The sequence below is a fragment of the Mandrillus leucophaeus genome, unplaced genomic scaffold (genome assembly GCF_000951045.1).
Source record: "Mandrillus leucophaeus isolate KB7577 unplaced genomic scaffold, Mleu.le_1.0 Scaffold1265, whole genome shotgun sequence".
Lineage (NCBI taxonomy): Eukaryota > Metazoa > Chordata > Mammalia > Primates > Cercopithecidae > Mandrillus > Mandrillus leucophaeus.
In genome coordinates, this window is record NW_012101043.1 from 300,988 (window position 1) to 328,827 (window position 27,840).

At 37.7% G+C, this 27,840-nt stretch overlaps 1 protein-coding gene across 1 annotated transcript in view; it reads right to left on the minus strand.

Moving 5' to 3' along the window:
• The window catches only part of SPTA1 (spectrin, alpha, erythrocytic 1), a 75,941-nt gene that overhangs the window by 42,300 nt on the left and 5,801 nt on the right, over positions 1-27,840 (minus strand). The window contains exons 5-24 of the mRNA XM_011972058.1: positions 27,493-27,639; positions 25,319-25,452; positions 24,607-24,751; positions 23,066-23,220; positions 21,473-21,608; positions 21,270-21,371; positions 18,985-19,122; positions 18,272-18,382; positions 16,637-16,714; positions 16,336-16,491; positions 14,876-15,080; positions 13,325-13,506; positions 11,732-11,975; positions 10,302-10,424; positions 6,465-6,682; positions 5,538-5,630; positions 3,578-3,715; positions 2,240-2,391; positions 1,433-1,619; positions 308-409 (exon numbers count right to left, since the gene is read on the minus strand). Of these exons, the coding sequence (XP_011827448.1) occupies positions 308-409; positions 1,433-1,619; positions 2,240-2,391; positions 3,578-3,715; positions 5,538-5,630; positions 6,465-6,682; positions 10,302-10,424; positions 11,732-11,975; positions 13,325-13,506; positions 14,876-15,080; positions 16,336-16,491; positions 16,637-16,714; positions 18,272-18,382; positions 18,985-19,122; positions 21,270-21,371; positions 21,473-21,608; positions 23,066-23,220; positions 24,607-24,751; positions 25,319-25,452; positions 27,493-27,639 (2,946 nt within the window). The remainder of the gene's footprint in view (positions 1-307; positions 410-1,432; positions 1,620-2,239; positions 2,392-3,577; positions 3,716-5,537; positions 5,631-6,464; positions 6,683-10,301; positions 10,425-11,731; positions 11,976-13,324; positions 13,507-14,875; positions 15,081-16,335; positions 16,492-16,636; positions 16,715-18,271; positions 18,383-18,984; positions 19,123-21,269; positions 21,372-21,472; positions 21,609-23,065; positions 23,221-24,606; positions 24,752-25,318; positions 25,453-27,492; positions 27,640-27,840) is intronic.

The window sequence follows — 27,840 nt, forward strand, 5'->3', positions numbered from 1 at the left end:
TAATTTCTGCTACCAATACTTTTGTCTCCTTTCCCACTCCATCCATGAAATGACAAACGTGAGGGCATGGAGGACACTCAATATATGTTAACAAATGAGCTTGCTTTAATTAAGTTAATTTAGACAACAAAAATACAGGGATTTTGGAGGCTATTGTCTTTGACCTTTCCTATAGCCAATGCCATACAGCTGTTACTTTCTGCATGATCTAGTGGATCTGCAGAATATAAAGTTCCATGTTGAAGTGAAATGAGGACTCCCAAAGCCCAACCTGGTAGTGAGGAGGGATGGAGGGAGCCTTAGTTACCTGCCGGATTTGAGCTCCTTCTGGTGTTAGAAGTCCTTCAAATAGTAGATCATCAGCTACCTTGTTGATATCCCTTAGCCGAGGCTCATTGGTCTTCAAATCCTGAATGGGAAAATTCATCCAAAGCAGTATAAATCCCCTCATCAAGAATCTACCATACTTACCTGTCCATCTCTGCCCCTACTTGGCTAAACAGCAAAACATTGCTGACATCACCTGTAATACACACCAAGCTCCTCTTCTCCAATCCGCCACTGAGAAGAGTATCCTTAAAGATCTTGACACCTAGTGGCTATCCAAAACTTGTCAAGAGAACTATTATTTATCTGCAGTATGAAGCATAGCCATTTTTCTAGATTTCTTTAAATCTCCCCTGGGTTAAGTTATACCATTAGAGGGATTGATACCCAAGCTGTGTAACATCCTTTTCTACCAGTACAAACTCCAGCTTTATAGAATTTCTTTAACTGAGTCACTATCTGCCTGCATTATGAGATATTTGTAAGAAACAGCTCTAGGGAGTGCGCGCTCTCTCTCTCTCTCTCCCCCCCTGTGTGTGTGTATGTGTGTGTGTGTGTGTATGTGTTAAATCCCATGTGGAAGATATCAAAAGAAAAAGAAAAGAAGGAATGTACGCTCACTGCTAGTTAAGATAATGGAAAAATATCTAATGGAAGAAAGAATGCTAAAAAGGTTTTAGGTAGGCAAAAAATTAGAAATTGTTTGTCAGGTCAGGTTCTTCCTTTTTCCACCCCAAACTCTGCCCCACAATTAAACTTTACACATGGTACAACAATACCTTATCCCAACCTGGGCATTGGAAACAAAGTATAGTATAGGGCAAGTTGTGAAGAATTCAGGAAGACCAGCACTCCAGGGAGGATTTTAGAGTGGCAGGCACTGAAGGCTGCAGTTAGGGTAACTAGTTTTCTCTGCATTTCCCTTCCAATTATTAACAACTACAATACCTAGAGGGAGACCTGAGCCACAGAACTGCCAACAGCTTTGGGGAGAATATATAACAAGTGCTAAATAAGTTAAAAGATCATGTAGGATAAGCTGTGGGATAAAAGGAAATGATGGCAACCTTCAAAATGGTGTCTGGAGAAGGTTCCTGTTTCTCACCTTTTGGAACTCATCAAACTTTTTCTGCAGCTCCCAAACATCATCTAGTTCCACCCCAGTGTTTTCTGACTTTTTCTCTTGAATCCATTCCAGCATGTCTCCTGCCTCATAGGCCAATAAAAATTCATTGTAACGTTGCAATAGACGACGTCTGCGTTCTTCTGCCCGATCCAAGAGGGAGCGGTATCTGGATGGAGAAGTGGGAAAAGTGGAATAAAAGAAAGAGAAAATACCGAAGAGTAGAGGCTGAGTGACAAACAGAGAGAAAAAAGGAACAAAAATGAAAGGGAAAACAAATCGAAAGCAAAAGAACAGTAGAAGAGAGGAGGAAATAAAGATAGAAGGAAAACAGCCTTGGGGGCAAAAAGATAAACACATAGTATTGCATTTAAAAATAGTAAAAATGCCAGTGACCCAATAGTATGACTGCCAGCATTCCTTCCCCATTTCATAAAAGTGACATTTTTACATGGTAACTGACAACTGGATATGAAAAACCTGGCGTAGTAAACGAAGTTCATGTAGATGTCAGGAGACTTTAACAACCTTGAAACAATGTGGGGCAGGGAATCAGAAGAGCTCTGTGAAGTGTCTGACCTCAGGAAATTGATAGAATGATTCTGGGGTTGCCTTTCCTCAAAAAGAAACTGAAACATTTAAAGGATTCTAGGTTTACTTTCAATTCTTAAAATCTTCAAATTTTCTGTGGCATCTCGAATCTAACAGATGCAGGGTCATGAGAAGAAATGTCTTCGGCCAAAAATGTCTGGCCAAGTACTGTTCAGTTCTCCAGGCTCCAGAACTTACTGGTTCTCAATTTGCTCCTGGCGCTGGGCGATGTTGCCTGGCTCTTCTCGTCGCCGCTGTGGGAGCATCGGGAACTCATCGTGGGCCAGTCTTTTGACATAGACTGCTGGGACAAAGCCCTGATGATCATCAGCTTCCACCTTCCACCAGTCCTGAAGGGAGAGCAGATCCCCACTGCTTCATTAATTCTTGGAAAAGCAACAAATGGGAGAGACTTCAATACTAAGTCTCTTGGCCCAGGCACAGGTTAATGGCAAAGATAAGCTAACCATGTCTAATGGGTAGCACATAATTTTCATATATGACCAAGAAATGAAACGAAGAATTGCATAGACAAGCCCCTGAAATCAAGTAATTTGATACATAACGTTAGACCCTTAACTTTGGAGAGGTTTTCAAACACCCAGGACGGCTCTTTTAATGATGGGGCACTTTGTTCATCAGGAATTTACAAAAAACACATGGATCCAGGTTCTAGCTGGACTTCTTGGCAGTGGAGCGTCTGTGTAGGGGGATATTGCACAAAAGTTTCTTCTCCCCTATTCTTCTTGCAGAGGTCTGAAAAATGTGAATTGCTCTGACATTCATATACCTGAGTGTTATTTTTTTTTTTATTTTTGAACTGTTGCTACATCTACCAAAACTCTGAGGTTAATTTTGTCAAAAAATAATGAAGAGGCCTAGACAAAGAAAAAAGGGAGTAGCACGCGTTATTTGATAAGGAAACATCTGCCGCTCCAAAAATTTACTTGTCTTTGGAATAACTATAGCCCAAACTATTTTCTTTTCTTCTTAAGAATTTTTGTAGATTAATTAGGTATTAGAGTATAAAAAAATTACTTCAGTTTTTATGAAAAATATATTTAAAAATCTCAACCAGTATTTTATCATTGTTCTCCTAGGCACAAGATCCAAAGAAAATCAAGTTGACAAAAGACTCATCTTTCAGCAGGCTCCATCTAACCCGACATTGTTATTTTATCACTAGAAATACTGGCACAGAAGAGGAACAAGCAAAGAGGAAAAAAGAAAGGGACAGCTTAGCCCTTTAAATATATTACAGAATTTTCACTCATACTTTCTATATCTTTGGGCTGATTATATAACTTCAACTCTTTATGATTTTAACTGTCACACTGGGATTTTAATTCCAAAAGAACTGTGTAGGATCCTGCAAAATATCTACAGGAAAAAATACTACTTAATCAGTTATAGTTATTCAAGAAATAAAATAATAAAATAAACGTTGGATGGTAAAAATGTGAATATCTGGCAAGATTGGGAGAGATGGTTCTGAAAGAGCCACTTTTTGATGGAAACATTAGAAGGAAAAGTCACCTTATTGATGGAACTGAGCAGCGTTAAGACATCACCTTTCTTCATGGTGACCTCTCGGGGGCTGCGGGCCTGGAAGTCATATAACGCCATGACCCTTTGTTCTCCAGCAGCTCCTTCCACTGGTGCAGCCTGTTGTTGCTGAACAAAAACAGGAAGCAGGTGTCAGTCACGCACTGCAAATATCTCCCTGTACAACCTACCAGGGGTGAGCAGTCCTTTAGGCTTCCCAGGAGAAAAGAGCCTCTGGCTGGAACCTCTTACATGGCTGCAGAGATTAAAGTATGTGGTCTTCAGACTGTTCCTTTCTGACACTTATCAGGGGACAGACAGGTTGGGAACTATAAACCCAAAGCAAGGAAGCTTTGATTTGTCAGAAACATATTAAATGCTCTAAGCCATCAGTTCTTAAAATGGGAGGAATACATTCTAAGAAGTGTACTCCCTTAAGAAGATCCAAAAGGATTATACATATGAACATTTCAGAAAATTATTTGAGAAAGTGAAAGACCCGTTATCTGTCTTTCCCCTACAGGGAAAGGAGGTACACCTTTCCCTGTACCTCCACTGACAATTCTTCCCATTCCTTCTGGCCTTTAAGTTACTATGTCAAGAGCTCTGGACCTTCTGTTTGAGAGATGAGTGATCAATAGCACAGGAAAGGCCACAGAACTTTAAAAATTGAGAACATTAACTGAGATCATTAAAAATATCTTGTGTCTCTGTTTAGTAAGCAGTATGCATTCTAAGGTAGAATTTTCTCTGATTTTTACTTTCTGCCAATTTCGTGTCTCTGAGAAATCAAGCAAAACATAAATCCTCTTCCTAAGGAATGACCCACTCCTTCCTCAAGTTGGAGTTGAATATGCACCTCCGCCGACAGAGTCCTCTGATTTCATCTCCTTTAGGTAACGTGTTTCCTCATACCACACAATGTATAAATCCATCTGTTCTTGTTTAGGCACACACTGTGCAGAGCCTGGTGAAGGCACAGCATAGGAGGTCTGTAAATATACACTGATTTGACAGACTGAGTCTATGTCTTTTGTTTACTCTGAATATGTGGATTAATAACCTCTCATTAGAAAGAATTCCTTGAAGGTAAGAAGTGTGTCTCTTCTTTTCTACCACTACCTACAGAAGACATTGTTACAACATTAATTTGATTCCAGTTCAATGAATCTTCATGACACCCCATTTTACCTTGTACCTGAGCCATTTCATATTCTCAACCAATTGCATCTTCCATTCTCACATTCTTAACCAACTGCATTTTCCACAAAACTTGATTGTTTTGTGCCTCAGTGCATTTGCTGTCATGGTTTATTGACTAGAAAAACCTTATCCTCTTTCTCTGCACAGTAAACCACCCATCTGTTTTTCCTTAATAATTCAGATCAGGTGGTGTCCCTCAGCTACGAAAATTTTCCTATTTTCCAGTACTGTTATTTCAAGAGAACACAAGAGTCCTTTCTTTGAGACTCTTTGTGCTGTTCATACATCTGTTATATGCACTTACTGTCAAATGTCTGGTCTCCTAATAGGCTGTAATTTTCCTGCAAATCAGGATTTTTTATTCATACTTGCATAGAGTAGACATTTAATATGCTTTGGCATTAAAAATTAAGAAACAAAAGAAGGGAATAAAGAAGAAAGATAAGAAGGAGAGATATAAATGAAGAAAGTAAGAAAGAAAGAGGGTAGAAATATAAAAGGAAGGAAAGAGGAAAGCCAAAAATACATCAGTGAAGACATGATACCTTTTATCAAAAAGTTCTTTTGGATGAAGTCTCCTTTGGACTAAATTGTAGCTGCTACAGTTCCTGCATACCAGAGTCATAGAACTTAATGTTTTCTTTGTCATTGTTTTTGGGTTGTAGAAAGTAAAAAATCAGCAATAAAGACAATTTATTTTTCTCTGTGGTGGGAAGTGTGATTTCTGCCATCACTGAGTTAGTCTTACCTGGCAGGCTTCTGCCTGATTCTGTAGAGCTTTCATACTGTCTCCAAATGAATTGAGATCCAATAGAAAGGCCTCATGCTTCTTTAGGAGAGCCTGGATTTATTGATGGAAGATCATCAGAATGAATACAGGAGGAACACTGTTATTTCAACTACTATTATTTTGGGTTATGCTTTTTGTCTTAGATCCTGGTAAAAGCTACTTTCCATCTATTATAAAGTTCTTTTTAACCCTAAATTTGCAAGCATTAAGGAAATAGGAGTTAATAAATAAATTGTAATTTCAATATGTTTACTAAAATCAAAATTAACTCAAACTTGCAAAAGTATTTTTATTAACACAGATTATAGCTGAAAAGAGGATGCTGTTGATATTGTTACTTTATAAGATAAACATTAGCGTAAATTAAAATGTGCATACCAATTACTTCTAGTGCCAAAAGTTTGTGAAATAGTATCCCAGCTTCCTATAGGACAATAAGCAAAACAAATAAATGGATAAAAAGTGTGATTATAACCTTTGAGGTTCTTCTTGCCCCAGCATATCTCAGTGTATCTGTCCAAATTTATTTTAATAAAGTAATTAAGGTGTCTATGTCTTAAAACCGTGATTAATTTATAAATGCTCAAGGTTACTCTGAAAAGTTTAGGATGGGATTATGATGATGACTCTGATCACACTTTTTTGATTTAGATAATCTCTAAAGAATGTATGAATCTCTATGAGATGAGAAAAATGTAGCATATCTTTGGTGATTCCTGTCAAATCTGAGGGAGTCTCAGCAGATGAAGGCCAAAGGCGATCACTCTGGAAACCCCAAATAATCTGGCAGAATCTGTAGCTGTCCCACAACCTAAGCAAACCCTAAATTGACAATTTGGTTGCATTTGTTGAGGATTCACAATGTTAAACCCACCCCCACGTTACCCCAGCCGCTTCTTCATCAGCTCCATAGTTAGTATTGTCTACGATAGGCTCCTTCTCTCTGATCCATGTTTCTGCTTCATGCAGGTCAGCCAGGTACTGCTGGAACTGGACATTGGCTTCCAGATCATTTTGTCGCCTAGCAGCTCGAGCACGGAGAGACTCCATATTCTGATTCAAACTCTTGACCCTAGAGGCCACATCTTCTGCAGCAAAGTGTCCTATGGAGTAGTTATAGAAAAGGTGAGTATGATCCTCAGGAGTGTTTACCATTCTCTAATCCTTTTGGTACCTTGGAAAAGAGAAAGGAAGTGATAAAAATGGTACCTTATTTAATCAACGTTATATTTTTCTCGAGTTACCTGGGAATTGAAATATCCTGAGTGAGATTAAGTAACAAAAGTTACTAGTGGGAGATATGCATGTGGTGGTGAATAGGTTGGTATTGTCTGACAAATACAGACTTGAAAACAGAATACTAATGTATGGGTGATGCTCAGAGATCCAAAATCATGTGTTCTTTAGATGAAGCAGAAAAATCAGCTGATTTCCATTTCTTCCCATAAAGGAGTTATTATTATGAGAATTGCTCTTCCACCCTAAACAACTAGAAAACAGGAAATGCTATAAGATAAAATGATTTTCAGACAATGGATGGAGGACTGTGATTCCTGAGAGAAGGGAAATAAACGAGATATGTTCTATAATTGCCAAGCTTATGCCTCGGGAGGTTTCTGGGCTATAGGCCTGGGGAGCTAACCCAAATAGAACCACCAGTCACACTGAATTGAGGACACAGAGATCAACATTTGGGAAAGACAAGAGAACTAGGATTTGTGAGGTTGAGTGTTAAAGAGAAGGGTGTTACAGAGAGATAGAACTTATCAGAGAAGTTCCCTAGAGTATTTGTCTGATTACTCACACGCACACATGTATAAGGAAATCCTGTACGGTGAGAAAAGAGTGACTTAAAAGCAGTGGCCAAACAACTTCTAGGCCTCAATTAAGAATGAAAATAGTTAACATCACCACCCATCAAAGTGGAAAAAATATTGTAATACATGAGATAGGGTCCTCAGAAGAGTAATATATCCATACTATGCTCATCTCTAAATCAGTCCCTGAATAAAGGCTGCCCCAGGAGTACCATAACAAAACAGATCCAAGAAGCTCAACAGTCACCGAGCTGAAGAAACAAGGAAAACCCTATCGAGTAATCACATAATCAAATTATTTAATACCAGTGATAAAGAGAAAAGCTTTAAAATAGTTAGAGGGGGGAAAAAAGATACATTATATACAGAGGAGCAAAGATCATGATGACAACAGACATCTTATCAGAAGCTTGCAAAGTCAGAAGACAAGGCAGCACATCTTTAAAATACTGGAAGAAAGAAATTGTCAACTGAGAATTTTATATGTAGTGAAAATATATTTCAAAATGGAAGGTAGAATGAAGACTTTTAGATGAACAAAAATCTAGAGAATTTATGGATAGAAGACCTGCAGTATAAGGAATGTTAGAGGAAGTTCTTCAAGCAGAAGAAAAATAATACAAATGAAAATATTAACCTAAATAAAGAAATTAAGAACACTGGAAATGGGAAATATGAGGGTGAGTTTTTTCTCATTTAATAATTTCATTCAAAACCAGTTGACTATCAAAGCAAAAATAATGACATTGAAATATAGGGTTTATAACATGTAAAAATATGTGACACCAATAGCACAAGGGTGAAAACAAAGGGAGATATCCATTTAAGAATCTTATATTAAACATGAAATGCATAATATTATTTGAAATTAGACTATGATAGATTAAAAATCTATATTTTAATTCCTAGAATAGTGGGCTCTCAAATTTGTGCTTTTGGGATCCCTTTACAATTTTAAAAATTATTAAGGATGAAAAAAATGTTTTGCTTATATAGTTAGACTCATTAATAGTTCCCATATCAGAAATCAAAACAAGAAGCTTTGAAAGAAAAGAATGTACAAGTATATACTCCACTAAACAGAAGAGTGACATCATCACCCATCTGTAGGCTCTGGAAAACTCCATCCTGTGCTTATAAAAGGATAAGTCTGTAAAAGGAAATAATAGTCTTAGCACTACTATGAAAATATTTTAACTTTGTGAACCCACTAAAAGTGTGTCAGAGACCCCAAAAGGACTCCAAATCACAATGGCAAAATCACTGCACTATAAAAAAACATACACACACAAACACAAAACAGCAATTGTAGCTAATAGGCCAATTTGAAGATAAGATGGAATCACAATAAATACAAAATTGATCTAAAGGAGACATAAAGTGATAGATAAAAAGAAAAAATATAGCAACATGCCAGATTTAAAATAAACCATATTGATAATTGCACTGTGTAAACTGTCTAAATATCACAATTAAGAAAGAAAAATTACCAGATTGAATAGAATAAAAACAAGGCCTGATTATATGCTATTTATAAGAATCCCACTTTAAATATAAGAAACAGAGCACAAGCAAAAAGATAGAGAAATATGCAGCAAAAACTTATCAAAAGATAGTATATGTGGCTTTTATTACAGTCACAGTAGGTAGGTTTCAGAACAAAGAATTTCACCATGGATAAAGATTGATATTTCTTTTCTTTTCTTTTCTTTTCTTTTTTTTTTTTTTTTTTTTTGAGACGGAGTCTCGCTCTGTCGCCCGGGCTGGAGTGCAGTGGCCGGATCTCGGCTCACTGCAAGCTCCGCCTCCCGGGTTTACGCCATTCTCCTGCCTCAGCCTCCCGAGTAGCTGGGACTACAGGTGCCCACCACCTCGCCCGGTAGTTTTTTGTATTTTTTAGTAGAGACGGGGTATCACCGTGTTAGCCAGAATGGTCTGATCTCTTGACCTCGTGATCCACCCGTCTCGGCCTCCCAAAGTGCTGGGATTACAGGCTTGAGCCACCGCGCCCGGCCCAAAGATTGATATTTCATAATGTGAAGATTTAACTTCATCGAAAAGACATAACAATCCTAAATGTATATGCATGTAATAACAGAGCTTCAAAATATATGAAACAAAACCTGATAGAACCGAAAAGAGAAGAAGACAAAATCCACAAGTATAGTTGAAGATTTAAAAAACAGGCGAATTTCTATAGTAACACAGATATTCCAAGTAAACATTTGTGGGCTTGAATCACTCAGTTGGGATCTGAAGTTTTGCTCAGCAAACTGAATTTTAACCTACACTTTTGAAAACTAGATATTGGTTGGCACCAATTGATTCTTCAGTCAATAGAGGGAAAATCCCAATGTAATCTGCATTGCATATGCCATACCTGGCTTATGAGGTTCAGAACTGAACATCATACTTAAGCACCAGGAATTTCTGAATTGGATGAAAAGAATGAACAGAGGCATTGAAACTATATGAAGTGAGAAACTAAAGAAATGGAGCAGTTTACTATAAAAATAGGTCAGCACTGTATAACTAAGGTCTGCCTTCACAGATCTGGAAGCTCCCATATGGAAAAGAGACATGATTTAATTCACAGTGCTTTGTAAATTAGATTCTGAATTCTGGAACTTCTACAGAGAAGCATATTAATGATTAGGGTTAAGACATTTTACTTTAATAATTTTTGTTTTACAAACAAATAGTGGTTCACAGGATTGGAATATTCCTGTTATTGAAATATACAAACAAAACCATATGCCCATTTGTCAGAAATGCCAAAAGAGAATTAAGTGGGAAAACGGGTCAGATATTTTTAAATTCCCTTGAAACCCTAAGAGAATACAAACTTCTTCCCAGAGGTCTGGTCTGGTGATGTTTTGGCCAACTGAATCTCAATCATACATACCTTCCTCTACCATTTTGTTTCCCCTTTCTGTTATCACTTGAATGCGTGGTTCATGGCTGGCAATGTTCTCCAGGATGACTTTGTGCCTATTCAGAAGCTTTTTGGAGGCAATCAAGTCCTTTCCTGCAGGAGAAAGGAATTTCAAAGTTTGGGATTATCCTGGTGTATGGAAGCAGCATACCTCACTTTTTTAGAACTCTTGGACCCGCTGTTCTTCCCTTTGAAGTTCTAACCGTTGAGTAAGATTCTTTAAATTTTTATCATCTGTCTGAATTCACTCCACTTATCTTTGTTCTTCCCCTAGCCTCTTTTTATTAATAAATTTCAATTCACTATTATGCAACAGATAATGAAAACGTCACTATTTTTGTTGAAAGATAGGTAGGAAGGCAAGTAACTTCTTAGTTCAAATGTTCAATATTATGCACACAATTGTCTTTCAGCATATTGTGATGTACAAGGAAGGAACTTCTACTTGCTAATTTCTATGGACTTCGGAAAGTTTTTAAATCTTCTATGCGTAAGTTTTCTCATCGTGAAAAAGGCACAGTGTAACTGGTTTGAAGATCTATTTTTAATCACTAGAAATAACTTACAAAAAGTGTCTCATTGATTGCATAGCATTAACAAGCAAACAATAAATACCACTTACTATGAATTTCCTTCATCTTCTAAGATCCCGAAATCCTGCTGTCTGCTTTATCCTCCCTGTATCCTAACCATGCTTTATCTCTTTTCCCTCTAAACTTTCTTTCTTACTATTTCCCATTCAAAATATACTCTCTAGAAACTTTCTATGCCTTTCCAATAAGCCTCAGTCTTTTTTCTTCCAGGAAGTTTTCCCAGACTAACCCTTTCATTGCCCTCATTGTCCAGCCTTTCATAGATGTTTCCAAAATATGCATACTAAGTTGCACTGTATTTGCCTACACATTTTTCTGTGCCTCATTATAAGTGTACTGGCTTTGACACTGGTGAACTAGCAGCTTCTGAAAGAAAGGACAATATGTGCTTTATTTGCTACTTTTTAAAATTTTATTATTTTTATTCTGCTATTATCAGAATAAAAAGCTCATATAATTTATAAGAAGGGGCCAACTACAACCTAAACACAAACACTTAGTATCTCAGACATTAACCATGACTGTTCAAAGACCTTCACAGTTTTAGAGCAAGCAACAAAATGCTGAGCACTCTGGCTCTTCCCAGGGGCCCTAAATTCATGGCATTGCTCATGTCTAGTTTTAGTAGGTATATTTTTTAATATAATTTTAAAAAATATTTTTATGAAGGACTGGACAAATTTTCATGAGTGTGAGAAGAAACAGGTAAGAGCAAGCTTTTTAGGCTCCAAATTCTGTACCTCAGATCTCTCAATCTATAGACTGTGGTCCTTTCCTAATGGCTTAGCCTGCTCAGGCTATACTAACCAAGGTAGGTGGATGTAGCTGAGGGTTCAGTCTCTTGGATCCAGGCCTCCTCATCCTCTGTGTCTCTACAAATCAGCTGCAGATGGAGGAGGTCTAAGAGCTTCTTCTTTCGGGTGGCCAGTGGCTCTTTCAGAGCTTCAAATCGGCATACCAAGGACTCTTGCCTTGCCTGTATGTCCTTAGAATCAGGATGGCCTATTTTTTCAAAATATGCAGCCAGTTCCATAAGGGTATTCACCTGATCCTAAGGGAGAAATAGAATGAATGCCAAGAAATCCCATCATTTAGTAGGAAGTGATAGGAGGTTGTCATGGTGGAAACGGGGGCATGGGAAAATCAGTTCCCATATGCATTGTGTTCTGATCTCTAATTAAATTAGTGAAATGGAGTTGGAGGGGTTGCTACATTGAGGACCACCACATCAGGTGAGGGCTATTCATACGAAAGTAGCTCTCAAAACATAGTTTAGAAACATCAAAATCTTTACAGAATGCTTCAAGGAAATCAGAAAAATTAGAACTGCAGAGTTTGATTGTTTAAGAGTATTCATAAACCGGGTCCCAAGGAAAAAAGCTGGAAGTGTTTTTCCATCACAGTTTACCTTCTGTATTCTTTCTTTCCCTTTAAAATGAGCTATAACTGCAAATAAATGGAAATTTCTCTGGCCTAAGTTTGTTGCATAGCAGAAACAATACCTATGAGATGAAATGTGATGTTACAAAAAATTCTCAGAAGTTCAGAAAGATACATTTAACAGAATGCCTTGCCACCAGCTAGTTTTCCTCGTTTGAGCCATATCTGAGAAAGGAGGGATACAGAAACAAGATTTTGAAGGCTCGCCCCAGAAATAAAATTTTAGTTGTATACCTATATGGTGAAATAGATACAATACGTACATTACATTTTTATTATTGAGGTAAACTATACGTGGCCTGGCAGACACAGTACCAGGATTTTTATTTGCTTGTTTTTCTCGCTTGTTCATTGGGTATAAGAGTGGCACATACGCAAGTTCATAGTCCTGGTTCTGTTGTTAATTTTTGCTGTGACATTGGGAAAGTCGCTTTACTTCTATGGGTTTCAATTTTCCTTATTTTTTTTAAAAAAGGTAGGATTTAAAATATTTTTAAGTTTTGAATCACAGAACACCCAAACAGGAAAAGACAACTTTATCTCAAACCTTATTTTATAGGTGAGGATAGTGAGGATACTGAGATGCAAAAAGTGAAATGACCTATCAGAGATCACATAACTAGTAAGCCACAAAGATGTATACGTAACCCAGATTTCTCGATTGAGAGAAGAGTTTATGTTTAGAAAAGTCAATAAAGCCTTACATCAACCATGAGATTCTGACCAAAGACGCGGAGCACCCAGCACCCCTGGCTAGACTGGAGGAGCTTTTGGGAAAAGGCAGTCGGTTTACTAAAAATTTTGAATTTTTACCTTGTGTTCTTTGCTCTTTTGCTCTCTGAATAATAATGATTACTTATTAAGTGATTAATAAGTAGTAATTACTTATTACTTAATAATGAGTGTGCTCAGAGCATATACACCCATTGCTTATGACTGACCAAAGAGCTAACAACAAACCTGACGAGCAGCCACAGCTAACTCCAGGAGGCCGTGTTTCCTGAGTCGATTCTGCACGTCGGCCAGGCCTTTCCCATAATCCTCAGAGGTGACTTGCCACTCCACCTCCTCCAGCCAGCACTGCAAATCTTCTGCATTATTTTCAAATTGCAACCGCTGGTTGGCCTCATCCAACTGGGTCCCTGGGAGAAGACATCAGGTAGAAGACATTAGGTACCATAACTATTCCTCTTATACTATAATATACCTTCCTCCAATTAAAGGATCAATGTAATATTTTAATATTGCAAAGAGGAAAATATAACTGTCTCACGTGGCTCACAAAAAGTCATCTTAAATTTGTAGAATTCTGATAATATTTGTTTCTGAATATAGTAATGTTCTCAAAAGAAAAATAAATAAGAAGTTATATTGCCTGATAAGGTATAGTTTTGCTGTGTCAGATTTTAACCATCTTGGGTGTTTCCTTATGTGATTTTTACTCTCTATCCAGACCTCCTATTCAAGGAAATTCAAATTCAAACACTCTATTTTCTAGGACAAGCATAATGAGTTTGGTTCAGTTTTAAATTGGTAAGCTTCTTTTTACAAAATTATTTCACTGAATTTTACTTCCCCCTTTAGTGCCTGTCTTTCATTCCCAACTGTTCCCCACTATTTTATCTTCCAGAAAATGTCTTTATTCGCACTCGGCTCAGATCGATTCTGTACTATGATCTTATTGCGATTATTTACATTATTTCTGCAGAGCAATTGGTGTATCTCCCGATGGTGAAGAGTAGCAGTGATACATTGTCATAGCCAAGTTCGATTTTGTTTTTCTAAACCAAAAATAAGGATGGTATCCAAAAAAAATCACTATGACATATTTATTATGTAATAAAGGAAAAGTTACGTTTGTAGATGATGTTTATAACAAAGTGCACCCTAATGGAAAACTCATTATTTGTGTTAATTACTAAAAATTGATTAATTTTCGAAAGTAAGGGGTAAAATATAAGTGAAGACTCTCCAAGAAGACATGTAGGATTATTTTAAGAGCTTATAGCAGAACCTAAACACTTTCAAATAGGTTTAAAAAGATCAACAAGTCATCAGGCACTATAAGAATAAAATGTAGGAAAATCACATGTGACATCAACAATCTTTTAATGTCTAATGTAATAACCTGGGTCATAATATCTTGTCTAGATTGTAGAACCAAAATATCTAAAACTCATGGTTCAAAAATATTTGTTTAAGGGAAAGAAAAACAACAAAGTAGGAAAAAAGTGAGGAAAACAAAAGTAATTTCAACTCACCTGCCTCTGCCAAAAAAATTTTTTTTCTAAACCCTACACACTTGAAGAAAACATAAAATTGTGTTAATATACAGTGTTATAAATTCAGGTAGGATTTTTAAAATTTTACCAATAAAAGAAAGACACATGGAAGCAAATGAGTAGTATATCTTCTCATAGAGGTCACCAGATAAATTTACAGTGGTGAAGATGAATGTAGTACATTTCAGAATTTAGAAAATGATCTTTCACCAAAACCTCTGCTTTTTACCTTTCTGTTTTGTAGCCTCCAGCAACTCCTTCCAGAGGCTGGCAACTTCACTCAGACGAGTGGTCACATTGTCAGAGGCGTAGTGACCGCGATCAATCATCTCTTGGCCAGTTTTCTGTATGTTTTCCAGCACGATCTCATTATCTGCCAATTCCTTTTCAAAGACTTGTTGCTTTTGAACCCTGCTCTTCAAGTTCTGTGTGTCCTGAGATAAGATGAAACAAAAAAAGAACCATTACTTGAAGAATGAGGGACAGAAATTTTGAGAATAAGAGGTTACTTCTCACTATAAATCTAACGATGCTAACAAGAGGATAAAAGGGAGAACTTTCCTAGTCCAATGTTTGAGAAGCTCATGTAACCAATCCCTCTTTCTACATGTGGCAGATATGGCAAACTAATCTGGCAATTTTTTTCCTGGACTTAGATATAGCTTGAAGATCATTTTGAATACAACACCCCATTCAAACACTAACAATCAGAGTTATCATGAAAGGTGAAAATTATCTTCCATTCTTCACCTCATACATGAACCTTCCATCCATTTGACCCATACAGAGATCTGTTTATTAAACATATACTGGAGCCATAACTGAACAAAAGGATCAGAAGTATACATTTAAGACTAAATAATATCAGTAAAATAAATACTTTCAATAGATACTAGCCTAGAAATCAAAAGCCTAATTCTCGCCCTGATGGTAAATGTGAAGGTTTGTAAATATACATGTGTGTACATAATAGTTTATATTATATAACATTTTTTAGTGCAAAGTATGTGTTAGTACAACTCTAAGGAAGAGGAATCTGTGGCTCAGAGATAATTCAGGAATTTCCATAAACAAACTAAAACAAAAAGTCAAGCCCAGGTTTACCTGCTCCAGAGTTTATGCTTCTAACTTTCTGTTAAACCACCTTCTAAATAACTGGATAACTTTAGGCAACTCACTTCCCAACTTAGATCCTGGTTTCTTTATCTATCAAATAAGGGACTTTCTCCTTCAGCTACAAAATTTTATAAGTTTATATTATACCAAATATTTAGGTTACTTTTGAGTCCCTAGTAGTTTTCACAAACTTTAAATGTATTGGTGGGATTAGACACAATATTTACCTACTGTAGGGATGCAGAGGGGAGCAGAAAAGGTGAGAAAGGGGCAACAAGCAGCTCAATAAGGAACATTCCCCACCTTCCCCCATTTGGCTAAGAATCACCAGAAATTGTGCCAAAGGAAAGAGGTGAAGAACATTAGAGTACAAGAAAACCAAAATCTAGATCCTTGATATTTAACTGTATAAAATAGCCTTCAGGGAGTCATTACCCTTTTCTGAGCCTCTGTTTTGTCATGTATAAAATGAGGATCACCAGCTGAATGCTAAAGTTCATTTTACTCCAAGACTGTACTTCCAAAGAAACGAACTCCTAATAAGTACATCCAGCTCCTGAAAACTCTGCCTACCTTGTAATCTTCATCATCTGCCAACTTTTTCTTCTTGTTGATCCAGTTCTTTAGGTCATCTGAGTCCTGATACAGTTGTTGCAGAAGCAATGAATCCTTCAGCAATCTACGTCTAGTGGTAGCCCTTCCACGTAGGGCATCCCGCCGGGCTAACAACTGCAAAAACCATGAGTAAACTTACTATCAGCAAAACCAAATATGGACATATGAGATCCACTGACCACCCTGGTCACCATGCCCACCAACACTCTTCCTGATTCTGGTGCGTAGGCACATAGAAGCTCTAGGCCCTTCGACATACCCCATCACGGATGGCAGTGATGTTCTCTGAATCATAATGGTTATCACCAATCAATTTGTTTGCAGTCTTGTCTACAGTCTGAAAAAAATAAAAATAAAAATGAATACTACGCCCTCAGTGACCACTGAGTAAGTGGCCACAGTTTGGGTAGCTGTTTAAAGATGAAGCATAGCAATGTGGGAGGAGAAGTTTGAAGGCCAGCAGATGTAAGTCCTCATTCAGGTTTCTGTTATAAATTGTATTTCAAAATATATACCTCAGGGCATGTCAATTACATTCTCTGTGCCACACTATTTTTTAAATACAGGTTGCAGTAAATGAAAGCAGATGTTGCTATGATTGATTTGTTCTTGTCTTCAAGAGGAAGCACTACCAATGATACAGCCATGTCCATAGCCAGTCTGTCCATCCATCTATCTGTCCATGTATTCATCTCTCAAATATATCTCTATCTCTGTCTCATCTCTACCTCTACCTCTATCTCTTTCTATCTAACTCTAGCTATATCTCTATCTCTATCTCTATCTCCAGTTACATGGGAGAAGAGTCAGAAATTGTAGAGGTAAGTTTTTACCCTTGTTTAACCAGAAATCCCCCAAATTACTAGAGCTCAGAATAATTGATTGGAATAGGAAAATGATCTAAAATAAATGATAATACTTTATAAACAATAAATTATTTTACACTGTTAGCTTTGACCAATGAGAATCAACAGAAAGGACACACGTATCAATTAATGAGGGACTTGATATTAATTGGACTTCTACCTCTTCATCGTATTGATTTAAGATTAACAGAGAAGACTAGGAATTTGCCTGTTATTTTTGTTGTTGCTGTTGCTGCTGGTGGAGGTAGTGGTATGTATGTGTATGTGGCAAGGGTGGTGTTAAAGTCAGCATCATCCTAGGAACAGCCAGAGACATACAATGTATTGGACCCATGAAGTCTTCCTTTCACTTCTCTGAGTCCTGCCTTTACATTCACCAGCTTTCTGGGACATTGTTACTTAAGGCTCACAGGAAAACTCTGTAGTTGCATTTGATGAAAAACCGAGAGATAAAGATATACTATAAAGGAAAAATATACTATAAAGGAAAAGAGTAGACAGTACTTAGATATCCAGATGTTACTAAGGAATAGAAAATTATATTAAGATATTGCTAGAGGGGAAGAAACAAAAAAATTAAAATTTCTGAGTAATGATTCTATATTTAATAAGAATTCAATAATTTTTATTTACACTGTAGAAAATATAAAACAAAATCATGCACTTCATCAGGAAAAAAAAAATGGCCTACCATCTCGAAAAACTTTCCAAATATGCTTTGTAGAACAAGAATTGTGTGATAAAAATTGATATGAGTATTTTTCTGGCTATTTTCACTTTTTTTCTAAAGATTAGTATTAAGTTTTTGCTTTCTCACTATATAAACATTTTATGTTTATAAAATTAAAGAGTTTGAAAAACACACAAATAAACACACCGACAACAAAAGAAGAGATGTAACTTGATTATGGATAATCCTCAGGCTATATCTGGTAGTTAACAGGACCAGTGCTGTCTAGGGACAGGTATTGTGTAAAATTACGTATACAAAGAGGGAGCCAATGCCCAAACTAGGGGCCATTTCTTACTGTGATCTTCTCTTCCTGGGCAGTAAAGGCTTCCTCAAAGTCATCATGCTTCTGAAGAAGGGCTTCTGCACTGCCCAGTGAGTTTCCCAGATCCTCATTTTCCAGGAAGGCCTATAGAAGACAGAAAGACACACCTAAGATGTGCCTGACTGGTAAGAAACATTCCTCTTGGCGTATCTCTGAGACAAGGACTAAGGCAGGAGGGAACAAGGTGGGAATTAGCACACATTATGATAATGGGTAGAGATTAACTTTAAACAGCAGGAGCTCCAGGCATCCTTCCTGATACTCATACAATTTTCTCACCTATGTTTCTGGGTCTGTCCACATGGAATTCCCCAACCAGTCTAGACATTATTCTGAGCTCTCAAAACTGCCTCAAGTGGCCTACTCACCTCCACTCTGATATACCCTGCCTGACTCATCAGTTTTCTCTTCTTGACTCTTTACCAATTTGATATTTATTTTGCCTTATTTCAACTGTAGTTAAAGTCTCTCTGCTATGTATTTAAGTATATATGCCTTTGTTATGAGGGAATTGTAGGAGCCTTATAGAAAGGGCCCATCTTTTCTTTTTCTTGTGGATCACCCTGTAGTTCCCAAGACAAGCTTCGACTCACTGGAGTGGTTGTGAGAGAACTCACAGCAGTCACGGTGGCAAATGAAGGGTGAGAGAAATGACTTCTAGAGATGGTATGGACCCCTCCCGTTACCTCTTGTCGACTCATCCAACTGTCCACTTGCTCACTGTCTCGGTAGAAGAGATGGAAGTCCAAGCACTGCTCGTACTGATGATGACGCTGGTCCCACAGTTCCAGCAGGGCATCCCAGTTGCTGGCAAGTATTTCCATCTTTGGAAAGAAGGAGATAATGTATACGGAAGACAATTAATTTATTTTATTATATATTTATTGAGCATATAATAAATGCAAAGCCATTTGAAGGATACAAAAATAAACAGGAAATGGGCTTTTAAGATTCCAACATTTAAGCAAATGATTGTACTATAGGAAAAATGGGATAAATTCCATAAAAGAGGTAAAACATTATATGTATAAGGAAATGAAAAAGATTAATTCTAATTAAGAGAGCCAGCAAGTAGAAGTATGGGAAAGCATGGAAAATCTCATACCAAACAGAGATTTAAAAGATAGGGAATGGGTATCAGGACTTAATGCCATAAGCAAATGAACTGTAAATAATTGTTAGATAATGTAATGTGAGCTAGAGAAAAGTGCAGTGTCTAAAAAAGTGTGGACAGTCAATGAAATCCAAGTTCATAGAGCACATAAAACATCGCACTGAGACGTTTGCATTTTATTCCCAAAACAAATAAAAACCATCAGGGAAAGAGAGAAGAGATATTCTCAAACACACGAAAAAGCCTTTGTTTCTGGTCAAGCATATGCCCAAGAATTTCCACCTTATTACACCTGCAGCTGTATTATCTCCATCCAAAAAGCAGAATAGGGCCAGGTGCTGTGACTCATGCCTGTAGTACCAGCACTTTGGGAGGCCAAGGTGAGTGGATCACTTGAGGTCAGGAGTTGAAAACCAGCCTGGCCAACATGGTAAAACCCAGTTTCTACAAAAAAAAAAAAAAAAAAAAGCAAAATAAAATAAAAATAAAAAAATTAGCCGGATGTGGTGGTTCACACCTCTAGTCCCAGCTACTCAGGAGGCTAAGGCAGGAGAATCACTGGAACTCAGGAGGCAGAGGCTGCAGTGAGCTGAGATTGGCCACTGCACTCCAGCCTGTGTGACAGAGTGATACTCTGTCAACAACAAAAAAGCAGAATAAATTATCAGATTGCAGGATAACTGTTAAGTTTTTAAGGACTTTGAGTTCTGCTCTTTCTTTGACAGAGCCTTGTTTAAAAAATGAAACAAAACAAAACAAAACTATATTATAATGTCCCCACAGAGTTCTGGGAGAATTCAAAACTTGGTTATCTCAACCTCATCCACTGCCCAGTGCTAGACGCTGTGCTTGGCATCTAGTGAGATGCAAAGAGGCATGCAGATCTTACTGTAACTACCATTCCAAGGTATGCCTAGACTCTACCACGGGTACAAAATCTCTCTGGGTCAAGGTGCAGAGTTGAAGCCCTGTGATGTAGGAGGTTAGGATGATGGTAAAACTGATTTCTTCATTCAGTGGAATTCTGGCTGTTTAAGATTGTCCTGTTATTTAATGTAAATTTGAAAATCACAGATGCAGGAATGTCAGCTTAATTTGAGATTGTATAGAGGAAAGAAGTACAAACACAGATGTCAGCCATGCCAGACGCTGTACTAGGCACTGTGGGGAACCCAGAGATGAATAAGGTGCAGTCCTCGTGGAGTTTACAGTCTAGAGATGAGCATGGGAAGGTCGCGAAACTGGGCATATGTCAGGAGGCAAAATGCAATGAAGGTTTCAAATTAGGTAGAAGTCAGAGGGTTGATGAAATAAAGGCTCAGAGATGAGGAAGCACACATCATGTCTTGAAAATTTCAAGCAACTAAATTTAGCAAAACAGTAGAGTTAACTCTCCATATCTGTAGGTTCCACACCTGTAGATTTAACCAACCATGGATATAAAATATTTTCTAAAAATTCCATCTGTACTGAACATGTGCAGACTTTTTGCTTCTTCCCTAAACAATACAGTATAATAATTATTTACACAGCATTTACATTGTATGAAGTATTGTAAGTAATCTGAAGATAATTTAAAGTGTATAGGAGAATGTACATGCATCGTATGCAAATATTATGCCATTTCTTGAGCATCTGCAGATTTTGGCACCTGAGGGAGGTCCTGGAACCAATGCCCCATGGATAATAAGTGACAACTGTATATGAAAGGAAGCAGTGTAAAAGTTTGATTCATATTATTAACACATTTAAATGACTTCTATCCTTTTCCCATTCAGAGATTATCATATTATTGTGAGATTATGTAATGACTACATATATAATTGAAATTTGACAAACTCTATTAAACTAGATTACCTTTTCCCGAACTTCATCGGCGGCTTCATGATTGGCATCCAGGAGGTCTTCACCAGTCTCTTTAGCAGATTGAAATCGGTCATCGTAAGAGTCAATCTCATGCTGTGGCCACAAAACAAAATGTCTGAAAATGCAGCAAGAAACCTGGCATTTCCGGCGTTCAGCCTGCCCCCTCCTCCTACTGGAGAGCCTTTCTTCTCTACCTTATGCTGCTGATGCCTGTCCAGCAGAACTTCCCCACCAGCCACATCTGTTGGTAGCTCATCAGCATTGATCGCAGCAGTCTTTTCCTTCATCCAGCCTGAGAGTTCATCAAAGTCAGATGAGAATCGATGGTACCTGTGGGAAAAATGAGGTAAAAGACAGGAAGGAGAAACCAAATATGAAAGGACATTGAACAAAGAGCTAGGTTTGGGGTGAGGTAAGATGTGTGAGATGCTCCTTACTCTAATCCTAGGTTCTCTTTTTCCTGATATATTTCCTGTTATTTACAGTCAGATATTAGTGTTGCAGGTTGTAAGTCCTTCACCCCAGGTTGTATATTTCTAGGGTCAGTGTGTCACTGTGGGATGTGACCCATGAGCATCACACCTCCACCACCTCAAGGTCACACCTACCCTAGAGGTACTTAAAATGGAGGAAGGTGCTCACAATGCAGCCAATAAACAATACATATTGTTGTATAAATAAGAAGCGTCTTGTGGGAAGGAGGAACTAGAATTAGCGTTAGGATTCCTCATGTATCTAGCCCATCTTTAACCCTGTTAATAAGAAACAAGAGCTGCAAAACAGTTACCTATTTTAAAAAGTTAAATGCTCATCATTTGTTTTGAAATCATAACCATATGAGAAGCACTGTCCTCTGATTATTTAAAGATTAACCATAAGAATTAATACTAAATGATGCCTGGCTATTAGGGGTTTTTGTAAGCTTGTAATCCACATTCAAAAAATAATACTGAAGTTATTTTGATGCTCTTCAGCTTGTATTGCATGTCTTTCAGTTCCCTATCTAGAGCTAGAATTTTGAAATGTTTCTTCAGTTGCTTTTCAAGCTTTTTGAGCCACTTCATAGCATCCCACAATAATACAAGCAGGGGAAGATGGAAATTTGCAGATGAGTGGAGGTGGGATGCTGATCACAGTAGTCTCCCTTTATTTGTGAGAGATACATTTCAATATGCCCAGCAGGTGCCAGAAACTGCAGATAGTACCAAACACTACATACACTACGTTTTTTCTTATACCTATATGTCTATAATAGAGTTTGATTTATAAATTAGGTACAGCAAGAGATTAACAACAATAACTAATGATAAAAATAGAACAATTAAATAAAATAAGAATTACTTAAACATAAGCACTGTGATACTAGGACAGTCAATCCATAACTTAGACTGCTACTAAGTGACTAATGAGTGAGTAGATATATAGCACGGATATGCTGGACAAAGGAATGATTCATCTTCCAGTGGGACAAAGTGGACCAGCCAGAAATTTTATCATGCCTCTTAGAATAATAAGCAATTGAAAACTTTTAAGTTATTTATTACTGGAATTTTCCATTTAACATTTTCAAACTGTGGTTGACTGGTGGTAACTGAAACCACAGATAAGGGGGTACTACTGTATTTTATCAATCACAAAAGACTTCCTCTTTCAACTTAAATCTTTTGTCTCTACTGAGCAGGCAGGATCTCTCGCTATTTGACCCTCTTTACTCTTATTTCTGCTCTTGTGATTACATCTGGGCCCTGTAGAGATAGGTAGAGCAATAAAGGGGAGGGATTTCCCACCAATAAGTTGCCTGCAGTTTTTCGTATCTGCTGGTGGCCAGAGCACGAATGTGCTCCCAGTTGGAGACCAGATCTTGTTTCATCTCCTGGATCTGAGATGCATCTGAAGGATGGGAAAGCGTCAGCTTCTCTGCTTTCGCACATAACTCCTTCACCTTTGGGATGAAAAAGAAACCTAGTAGGAAATCCTAGTACTTTGACTCCCCTTGGCAAATCTTTGTGGGAGAGGTATAAAAAATCATATGAATAATAATAACTTAGAAATAGACATACAAATAGATTTCTATTAATATACTAATGTACTATATCGATAATTACAATTCACTAAGTACTTTTCAATCTCTCATTATGCTAAGTACTTTACATGAATGTTCTCATTTTATATTATTCATTTAATAATACCATGAAGTAGCAATTATTCTTATTTTTCTTTTATGTGAAAACTAAAAGATAAAGTATTTTATTTGCTTAAGATCATTCAGCTAGAAAATGTCAGGAGTAAGCTTCCAAGCTAAGTTTTTCCTTCCCTACTCCTCTATACCATTTCCCTAAATATTACTGCGAAGGCAGAAAGATATTTCTGTCCAGAAGGCCAAGAAAATTTCAGTAATGCTGGATCATTTTCAGGACAACCTCTGAGGAGCAGGGTTACTAGGGCAAAATGTGGATATGGGTGGCTTTTCACATGTTATTAGCCCTTTCATTATACTCAACTATAATCAGATGATGTCTAGGGATTGGAATTTCAATACCACTATTTGTCAAATTATGGGTTTTATTATTCATTATTAGGGGAAAAGACCAAAAACAACAACAAGAAAAAGGAAGAATGAAAGAAAAAGTAGAATGGTGGAAGTTTGCAGAAACTGGGCACAGGGATAGGCCTAAAATTAAATTACAGCAAATGTGGATCTTTCTGGAGGTTGACCCCCCTGTGCACTCTCAGTAGCAATTGGTTTACGTTCTGGCTACATTTGTGAAGGGAAGAAGTAAAGGATGGAAATCATTTAAGAAAATAGGCTTGTTCTAAGTTCTAGTGTGCCTGAGGTTTTCCAGGTTTTAAAAGGAAACCTAAAGGTACGTTTAGCATTAAGTGTCTTGAAGTTTATTTTAAAAGGAGAAGAAAATGTTTTCTGATCTGCTGAGTACAAAAAGAATCAGGATTCAGCTGCAACAGAACAAAGTGTGGTTAGATGAAAGGGTAGAGTTTGGCCACGGTGTATTTTACTCAGTGAGATTAGAAATCAACGTTGGAGGTATAAATATTTTTGTTTTTAAATTGTGAAATAAGTTAGGAAAACACAAGAGAATATAAAACATATATGTATATTTAAATAAAAATAATTCAAATGAAAATAAGCTATATCCAGTATCCATGTACGAGTTATGAACTAGAATGAAGAAGAATATCCAAGTGCACGCAATTTCTTCTTCATGGAAAACAGTGAACTTACTGTGCCCTCTGGAGGCATAGCAATAGGCAAGATAACGATTGCCTCTTCCAGCTCAAGGGGCTAGCCATTTCTCTAACAGCACCTTACCTTGTCACTCATGACTGCAAGATTTCTCTCAAGTCCCTTGTGACTGTGAAACAGTCCTTCAGAGGCAACAAGGTCTTTGCCATAGTCCTTAGAGGTGAGTACAGGTTCCTTCTCCTTGATCCACTGGATGGCGTCAGTCATATCCCTACAGATATTAACAAGAGCTTCAACCAAAGAAGATAGCAGGCATTGCAGGGCAAACGGTCCAACAGAACTCACAGCAAGGACCATCCTAGTTGACCCAGGAGCAATTACCCTTTCTTCCTACGTACTAGTAAAAAGTAATATAAAATGTTCTTGGTTAATGGTTATTTCTATTGAGATGTTAAGGTCCTGGGCTTCTTGACAGCTGAGCCTCTAGAGATATGCTCCATATCTGGGTCAGCTCTTTACGAATGCTTTTCTTCTTCCTAACTCCACCTTCCATTTAATTATTAACCTGTTTCCCTTCCCTTTGCAGCGCTTCCATTCCTAAATCACCGGTGCTACTTTTTTAGTTATTTTGATCTCCAGTCTCTACATCCTTGGCCGTAGAGTGGGTCACAGATTTCTTTACCCTCTCCTTTGCTGTCTCAAAGGCAAGTACATGATCCACTTTTGTTTGAAGTGTTGACCACTAATTGCTAGCAGAAGTAGAAAGAGCCTAATACAAATGACACAGTTTTTATAAAGCACTTCAAAGTTTTCCATAAAGCAGTGGCCAGGTCCATACCTTTTGAATCGCTGTAAGTCTGCAGCACTGGACAGAGCTTTCTGTCTCTGGAGAGCCAGACCACGAAGGCGCTCCCAGGCAGCATTCACCTCCTCTTGCTTAGACTGAATTAAGGGTAGTTCAGGATGCTTTTCCTGCCAAAGGAAAACAACACCGGAGTTATACAGAGAAGAGATGATATTTTAAAAATGATTCAAACACTTTTCATTTTACGTTGGTTCGTGCTTTTTCCGAAGTGAAAACTGACCATTGTAGCTAGGCACTGAACTTCATCATAGCCCTGCTCCCTAGCCCCAACTTGATGTACATCACCAAAACCCAGAAAAACAACCTGCCAGATGTTGCCTCTGTGCCCACAGCAGTGTACTAGCCTGTTAGCACAGGTTGCCCAGCCCTGATGTTATTTTGAGAGCTCCACCTTGTCAATGCTTGAAATCTCCCTGAGATCCTGGAAACCAAGGAAAAGAAGAGGAAATTCCTTTTTATGAAATATGACTTTATTTTCTCAAAGATTAGTACTGTGGGTCTTAACTTTTTTGTGGTCCTCACACCTTTGAGAATCCAATAAAAGCTATTTTTCTCTTCCCAGAATTATAGACACATGCTTTCACGTATGATTTTGCAGGAAATTTCAGGCATTTTTGCAAACCATCCAAAGTAGTGAGATCTGTGAGTACGAGATTAAGCTAGAAGCATCAGTCTGTTTTGATACTTTGTAATTTTGAGGCATTCCCGTATGCTTAAGTCTCCTTACTCTTCCTGTCCCTGTTTCTCTCCATTTTCATTCCCATTCCCAAGTCTCTCCAGACACATTCTCCTTCTCAAGTACATGGTTCTTTCTATTACAGCAGTGTAGACCCTACTCAAGAGCACAGAATATAATCTAGCTGTGCTGGATTTATTCTTTCTGTGATAGATTGGAAAAAATGGCATGCTGTTTTGCTGTTCATCCTTTCAAAAGGTCGAGTATATTTCCTCAAGTCTTGGATCTTGGATGCTCTTTAACTTGCTTACTGATAGAGAAGTAATTTTCTATGACTTCCAGCACCTAGGCCTCAAGAAAACTTTCATTTTCTATTCTCACACTCTTGTAACACAGGTGTGTAAGAAGCATGGTCTACTGCATGATGAGAGGTCACCCAGAGATCTCCTCAATCCTCCCAAATCATCCTCACCAGGGTCCCAGACATGGGATTGAGGCCACTTTAGATCCTTCACCCCAGCTGAGCCACCCGATAACTTCAGACACATAAAAATGCCAGGTAAGATCAGGAAAACAGCCCAGCAGAGCAGCTCAATCATCTGACTCACAGAGTCATGAACAAGTAAGATGTTAAGTTTCTTGATTAGTTAGACAGTAATAGAGAAATGAAAAACTTCCACAGCAAGAGAAAAGTGATGGAGGTAGAAAATTTAGAAACTACTGGAAATATGGCCTGAAAGAAAAATAGGAAAATATAGGTTATTTTTCCTACTCCAGTACTCATTCATTCTGAAGTCTTCTTTTTATTAAGTCAGGACAATCATTCTCACCATAGAGCTGCAATCATAATGAAACTATAAATGGAAAAGCAAAATGTAGATAACAGTTGGAGTTTATTTATTTTACATATATATACTTACATATACATGTAAACTTATATACACACACACACACACACACATCACAAACTCAAGTATTTTCTTAAGTAAATAAAAATAAAACTGCTTCCTTTCCTTCCTCAATCCTCCCAAATAATCTTGCATAATGATATTACATATGCACATATATGTATAAATAATGATAGCTCAACATTATTTTATATGCTCTGCTACTTTATTTTTGTGTTTTTTTCATGAAGAAACGGTGCCCCATTAACATGAGTAATCAGTGTACTGCATGGTACAGGAGCTATTTAAATGGCAATAGCTTTGCTGCCTGTTGTATATTTAATTCCTCCAAACACACAAAAACACACTCTCTCTTTCTCTCTCAATCTTCCATTTCAATAGACTTGTAAGGGGTGGGTCCAGAGAGAAAAGGAAACTGCTCAGAGTATGTTACTCCAGGGACATGCCAGTCTCTATTTTCTCACAATGCCCCATCTCCCTCATATCCCATCTACTGATGGCCAGAAGTTATTCTTAAGGATCAGAACCCTTTCCATGGAGTGAATATTTTGCTCCCACCTCACCTCGGCACACTCATTGGCATATTGGTTCATGTCATCAACTCTCCCTTCTTTAGCTACCAGGTCCACTTGGAAGTCTTCAAATTTCTTTTGCAGAACTTCTGTGCGCTCCCAGTCTTCACCTAGCTCCACAGATGTCGCTATGGCCTCCTGTAGACACATGCGTTTACTGAGTTGCCAGCAAACATTTAGGAGTTTCTGTAGGTAAAAAACTCAAAACCCCTGCTTGCATTCTCAGGATAACTCAAATGGAGATACTGGGGCAGACTGGGAGAAGCTCTCCTGGGAAAGGCCAGCAGTAGAAGTATATGTGTTAAGGTAGCACCTTGGCACAAGGGAAAGTGCTCTTTT